Source organism: Ostrinia furnacalis, unplaced genomic scaffold (assembly GCF_004193835.3).
Source record: "Ostrinia furnacalis isolate ACB-3 unplaced genomic scaffold, ASM419383v2 OfSCF2106, whole genome shotgun sequence".
Classification (NCBI taxonomy): Eukaryota; Metazoa; Arthropoda; class Insecta; order Lepidoptera; family Crambidae; genus Ostrinia; species Ostrinia furnacalis.
The window spans coordinates 981,316-988,354 of record NW_021132345.1 but is presented as its reverse complement, the minus strand read 5'-3'; the positions used below and the strand labels follow the sequence as shown (position 1 = coordinate 988,354).

General features: G+C 36.9%; 1 protein-coding gene and 1 long non-coding RNA gene across 2 annotated transcripts; both read left to right on the top strand.

Moving 5' to 3' along the window:
- Positions 1–1,165: 1,165 nt before the first annotated feature.
- LOC114354694 (uncharacterized) lies at positions 1,166–4,894 on the top strand. The gene is made up of 2 exons (XM_028307208.1): positions 1,166–1,400; positions 4,082–4,894. Exons 1-2 carry the CDS (start codon positions 1,238–1,240, stop codon positions 4,807–4,809), a joined length of 891 nt encoding a protein of 296 aa, XP_028163009.1. The 5' UTR covers positions 1,166–1,237; the 3' UTR covers positions 4,810–4,894.
- LOC114354695 (uncharacterized) lies at positions 2,379–3,170 on the top strand. The gene is made up of 2 exons (XR_003656039.1): positions 2,379–2,823; positions 2,898–3,170. It is a non-coding gene; the product is annotated as an uncharacterized LOC114354695 (long non-coding RNA).
- Positions 4,895–7,039: the final 2,145 nt, after the last annotated feature.

The following is a 7,039-nucleotide window of genomic DNA, read 5'->3' as shown; positions in this document are numbered from 1 at the left end:
TATAAAAACATAGACAAAATATAAAAAAAAGATTGGTCCACCTGTCGGTTCCCAACAGCGACACTATAGAGATGAGACGTATTTACTAGAACAGATCCACACACAGGTATTTTACAGTACTAGGCGGCACCTATTCCAATTTTTTAAATACTTGATCCACCTAGTATTTTATAAATTACACGATTTCCGACCCTATCAACAAAGTAATAGAGGTTATTATTGCGTAATCCGTAGTCGTGTATTTGATATTTCTCGCTAAGCTTATGTGCGAACGTAGAGATTCACTCCGTCTCTGTCTGACGCACATAAACGTAGTCAAACCATATTCATGTAAATAAGAAAAAATAGGTAAATATTTTTATGAAATTGATATCTTTTAAATACGCCAACTTTTAAGTTGATAGTCAGCCTGTTGAAGTATGAAGGGAGGAATTATTATTCAATTTCAAATTGCATTATTCATACTACGGTTGTATCTTTTCAAAAAAAATTGTATTTTAAAGTCATATTACGTGGATTAGTCCGCACTAGTCGCGTCAAGTATGCTAAATTACTACGTACTAGGTGGAATAGGTATTTGGATCGAGTATTAATAAATACTAGGAATAGGTGCACCTAGTATCAAATTTACCTGGTATAACTCATCTCTGTCATAGTGTCGGACACTATGACATTTTAAATAGTATTGTAAATACGCAATTGCAAAAATAATATTGCGATGAAACTAGGACCTTTTAGATATTTAAATTTTAATAAAACAGATATGTAATTTAAAACATTATGCGATACAATAGTCAACATTTTTACCAGTTACTAGATGTTTTCATAGTTTTTGAAATTCTTAATTACTTGGCTGGCTTATTTTCTGCAATGTATGTATGGACCGATGACATCATAAAGGTAGCAGAGAAGGGCTGGACGCAGGCCGGATCGATCAACATGGAAAGCATTGGGGAGGCTTATATGTTCAGCAGTGGACGTCCTATGGCTGAAATGATGATGATGATGATGATGATGATGATGATGATGTATGTATCGAATGATTTTCAAGTTTTATTTATCGATAACTTAACTCATCTATCGATAGTATTGCCGCACGGCGCTGCGATGCGCTGACAACGCCGCGCCGTCAAGCGCGTCGATTCCCGCACAAACACAGCATTCGGCTACTCGAAGTCCACGTGACCTCAGTGACGTGTTACAATAAATACAATAACATCATAAGAAAACTCACATCATGCCAAAAAAGAAGATTAGACCACAAATGTGGCAGCCGGATGAGCTCGCACTTATTAAAGCTGTGAAGAAGTATCCAATAATTCACAAGAAGGATTATAAATCAAAGGATGATGCGAGGGAGAAATGTTGGGCAGCCATCGCTGAAGAAGCAGGAATGTCGGGTTAGTGATTTCAATCTTATGGTAATAACAATTTCGTTGATATTATTATGTTAATCTCTGGGTTAGTAGTAGTTTCGCACGAATTTCCTTCGCACGAATGTGCGAAACGTCCTCTTTCAATAATATTTTTTTTAGTACGCGTTTCGCTCGGTTTTATCAAAAGTATTAAAAACGGGTGCGAATCGACCCCTTTGAGAACTAGTAATCGCATACTACTAGTTCAAAAAAGAAGTCGATTCGCACGCGATTTGAATGCTTTTAATACATCCGGGCGAAACGCCTACTAAAAAAATATTATTGAAAGGGGTCGTTTCGCACGTTCGTGCGAAGGAAAATCGTGCGAAACTACTACTAACCCTAATCTCTTTGTTGTTTTTTTTTTTGTGGATTCAGTTATTTTGCATTATTATTATTTATAAATATTAGTCAAAAGTGAAATGTGAGAACTCCACAATGCAGAACCGAACAGCCCTATTTTCCCTAGCCCTTTTTCCCATTATTTGCAGTCGGCTCTTGTTCCGAGGCGCCAGGACAGTCTGTCCTGGGTTGTCGAAATATTTGTCTGGGCACGTCCTGAGTCCTTAGCCACCGTGCACCGCTAGGCCTATGGCCAGTGGGCGTCCTCTTTTCTTATTAGTCCTCGGGGCGTCTCATGACATGACCATCCATCACCATCGTAGGCGGCCCCCGATGAGTTTTTCTGCTATAAACGCAACCCCTGCTGCCCATCATAGCATTTTCATCTCACATGAATAGTAAAAAGCCAAATACATATTACATACACTTAATATTTACTAAGGATAACCTGAGGGGGAAGGACATTTACATTACGTCAACGTCACTATGACAGCAGCTTATTGGCTTTAACATTACCGTTATTTTAACGTTTTACGGTCTTATTCATAATAAAATGCTAATATAGGTTTAAAACCTACATTAGCTAAAACGTTTGATAGGCTTAAAACACTCTTATAAACCTCTGATAAAAAACGTTATTCATAATCGTTTATAAACCTTTGATAGCTAAAACAGAGTTTAATATTTTCTTTCCACAGACTATACAAAAAGAATGAACGAAAACAGCTTTTTTGGTGATTTAACTTGATGGACCATGTAAAATCATAGACAAATCGCAGAAAAAAAAAACAAAAAATTGGCAGCTGTGACGTTTTACTTACTGACATTGACATTTGGCACGAAAATTTAATAAAGTTTTCGGTTTTTTCGATCAACTCCCAAGTTTTATCAAACTTTTATAAAACTTGGGATTGTATGTTCTGGATTCTGTACCTCTTACCCTGTACTCTGCAATAAGCTCTTACGACGACCCGGCTAGTTACATCGGATACTAATTATGTCCATGACGAAGGAGAACAGACCGCCTAAAAGGCAACGATCAGAAAACTGGTTGGAGGAAGATAAGGTAGTACTTATTTTTAGCCTGATAAAGTGCCTACTAATTTTTGTAGCATGGTTTTATTTATGTTTGACGCCTAGTGTTTGCTTTTCAGTATTTGCTGAAAGAGTTGGTGAAAGAAAGAGTAAATGCAATCGAAAATAAAAATACAGACACTAACACGAATAAACGGAAGGTTGCGGCTTGGGCTGATTTACAAACAACGTTGGTACATCTTTTGATTTCTGCCTTCAATATAAAATTTTGCCTTTACCTGTAATTCAAAATCCTGTCATTTCTTTTTCAGGTTTAATTCAATGTGCGCTGGTATGAACCGCTCCATTACCCAGTTAAAATCGCAATGGAGTCACCTCCGGTTTTTTTAATTTTAATGTGGGTGCAATCTATGGCTCCTATCACCCCAGGAAAATTTTTAATTGCTCTAAATTTGGCACTAATTCTTTCCTGCTCTCCTATAGTGATAGGCATTTTGATGAAGGAATTTGCCTTATTCGCGATTGCATGCGCGACTCTGGCGCATATCCGGCTCACTGTCGGCTGACTTAGGCCATGGAGGTCACCAGCATCATCTTGTACCTGAAAATGTATGAAAATAATTATAGCAGCCACGACAAAGGGATAAAATAAAACACTTTTTTGTGCTTACCTCACGACGTCCCCAACATCTTATGGCCACTAAAACTTGCAGTTCAGGACACGTGCCACCACCTCTAGCGCTCTGAACCAGATCATCTTCCACCAAATCTATGATGGTGCGCACTGTGTCCTTATTGAACCTATATTTTATTTTAAAATTTAGGTCCCGCAAATCGAATGGGTTGCTTCGTTGGCGGTAGAGCTTTCTACGTCGCGCTGGGTCGGCATTATTGGCTAAATGCACAATTGCATTTATAGCATTCATTTTCACAAGCAAGGATCACAGCAAGGATATTTTGAATAAATAAACCAACGAAGTGACATTCATATGAAATGACATTTATAAAAGTTAGGTTAAAATAGGTTTATTAGAGCTTTAAACAAGGCCCGAGCTCTCGATAACTTATCACACAGTTATAAGAGGATTTTAGCGCTAAATGACGATTATGAATAACAATTTTTATCAAACGTTTTATAAACCTCTAATAAGCATTTGATAAAATGTGAAAAATGATTATGAATAAGACCGTTAGATGTTTCACAATAAACACTAATAGGGATAATGCCACGTATAATATGTTGCTACCAGCCATTATAATACTGATTTATTTTTATTACTTGTTCGTAGAAAATCGATGCAAAGAGAATTGGATAAAATTAAGGAAAGATTACTTCGGCACAATATACGTATACAGTCGTCGAAAAACTCTGCAGTTTCAAGAATCACCTCTAAGTTTTCTAAATTGTAGCATTTCCTACAAAATATACAACAGGGCATTAGGTCGCAAGAAAACTGATCTCGTCACAGTAAGTGACGATGATTCATTAAGTGATACTAGTGAAGAAGAAATAAGAAGTGTTAGAAAACCAACGCTTAGATCTCACACAAGAAGAAGTTTACCACAAACATCAATTCCAGAAGCAAAAGAAATTCCAGAAGAAATCGAAATTGCTAGATCACACACCACGCAACCTGATGAAATGAATTTAGCAGTGACAACTGAAATTAAATCAGAGGAATCTGATATAGATGACACCGATGCGAACGAAAACAATTCTAAAAGATTTCAGCCAAGCTCTGATACTCCTGCAGAATTTGATATACAAACGACCAGTACTGTGGAACAAGAGGCTGTATGTATGCCAATAGATATCAGTACTGTGAAACAAGGTTTTTTATGTCCACCATTAAAGACTGAACCGCTGATTGATCCAGAATCTAAAAATTTTTCTGGTGATCTTGCTAAGTATATCACAAGTAAGTTTTCACCTAAGACACAAAAGGACATACAGCGTAGGATCTGCGCTTTATTTACGCAAATAGAATTAGATAAGTTGAAAGCCGCAAATCAATAATAATGATAAATCGTCTCCGCAGAGCACCCATTCGCATACCTATTTAAAAAATTGGTATTATTTATTTATTTAGGAAAGAAGAGAAGAACGTTAATTGTATTTGTTTATTTTATGATACTTTTTGAAATGTTTTTAGTGTTTCGTATTTTATTAATATAAATCTGTATTGCGTGTATCGATGCACAGTGCACACAGGTTGGCCATGACCATATATTTGCTTCATCAGGTTGGCGCCTTACCTATGTTGCCTCCAATGTTGTCAATTTTTCTCAATGCATTTGTACAGCTGTTTTATTTTTAGTATAAGTATTTTTATAAAGTTGCCCAACGTGGTAAACATTTGGAACTGAACACTGGGTTAGTGTGATAGTGGCGCCCTCCTTTCAATGTCAGTGTTTAATTTTGTGTTTAGTTTAATGGATAATGGCTGAAGAGGCGCGTGTGCACGCGCATCTCCATAAATGCTGAGCGGGCGCCTTTTCGGCACAAAATACCTACCTACTTTGTACCTATATTTTAAGTCTGTTGTTTATTTTGTGTCGAATAAAGACTTTGCTATTCTATTGTAATTAATTTGTATTTTTGATTAATAATTTCATTTTAATTTTTGACATCAATATTTAAAAAAAAATTGACATCAATGTACCTAATTATTGTAATGACTATTGTATTTTATAAATACATTATAATATTGCAAATTATGGTTTTTATCATTGAATTTGCGTAACTCTTCCCTATACAATTACCTGAGAAGTGCGTATACTCCCCCAGCACAGTACAAACATTCATAAACCGGCCAATCTGAAAATCTTTAGGGGAGGCCTATGTCCAGCAGTGATTGCTTGTGGCCAAAACGATGATGATGAGTCAATGCATCTGCTTTTATCGATAAAAAAAAACATTTTATAGCAAACTGTGTGCTTACCAGTTTACGTTACGTGTGCTCGCTAGCGACTGCGTAAAAAATGACAATAAATGTATGACAGATTGTACAGCGCCCCAGCGGCTACTTTCAAGAACTAAAATCTTCATAGATTTTTTTTGACGCACTCGCTAGCGAGTTTACCTTACGTAAACTCATGGTAAGCACACTGATATACATATAACTTTATCCTACATCTGTGCGTCATCTGAACTTCCTAAACTTGCTTGAATTGGTTTCCGATTCCTGGGTTCGAGTACAAGTATGGTAAACATCTTACTAGGTATGAGGCCAAATAAAATAGTTCGTCTTCGAATAGAATGACTATTAACATTAGCAATAAAAGCTCTCAACCTCCTCTGTGGTCTCAACCGCCTGTGGTCTAGTGGTAAGACCACCTGCTTCAGACGCAGAGGTCCCGGGTTCGATTCCCAGTGGGGACAGATTTTTCTGTTCAGTTTGGTTGGTGGTAGGACTTGTTCTAAGTCCGCCTGGCTAGCTACCACCATCTTATCTAAGTCTGTCATAGACTTTGCCAATTTAATAGGTACATACATCGGTGATAGGATACATCATCGTTTTCACCAGGTACATTGCTAGACAAAAACCAAGGATTTTTTTAAGTAAGTAACATAGGACTAAGATTTAAACAACAACCCCTTTATTAAAAAAAAACTTAGCCCCCGTCCCGTCGCAAAAAGATATAAGGGTGTTATAATAAATAGATATAAGTTTAATTTTCACAAGGCACCAAAAGTCGAACGCGGGGGCAGGGTTTAAAAAGCAGATATCAGGATATCATAAATTGAAACGAATTCGTTTGGCGCGAACACGGAATACACCACTACTTACGTATTGAATTTGAGTTTGTAGAACATCTATGTGCCTATGTGTGAGTGCAGACAGCGGGCTAGTGTTGCAACTAAAGAGATGAAACATTATCAATCTCAACGATCATGAGCAGGATAGCAGTTGTTTACAAGAAAATATAAGCACTACATTTATGTAGTGGCTATATGTATACAAATTTAAAGTGGCAAAGCTCCTTATACAAGATTGGGATCTCTTCGATTTCATGTTTGCCTGGTAGAAAAAGCAGTAGGTGGTAAAAACGATCAATACTGTTTTCCCTATTGGGTGTTCTACGCATATAACGGCGCTTAGGGAATTCAGTCGCCTTTTAGATGTTTGGCAGATCGCATCTGCGTCTATTCTTCAAAATAGAGCATATATGTATTTTAGTCTTTGAGTCCCTGGTACATCTATAAATATTAGTTATATCGTAGTTATTTACCTAGCTATTGTCAT

Coding starts and splice junctions, on each gene's coding strand:
- LOC114354694 (XM_028307208.1), top strand. CDS start 1,238: ATGCCAAAAAAGAAGATTAGACCACAAATGTGGCAGCCGGATGAGCTC. Junction 1,401..4,081: donor TGAAGAAGCAGGAATGTCGG/GTTAGTGATTTC, acceptor ACTTGTTCGTAG/AAAATCGATGCAAAGAGAAT.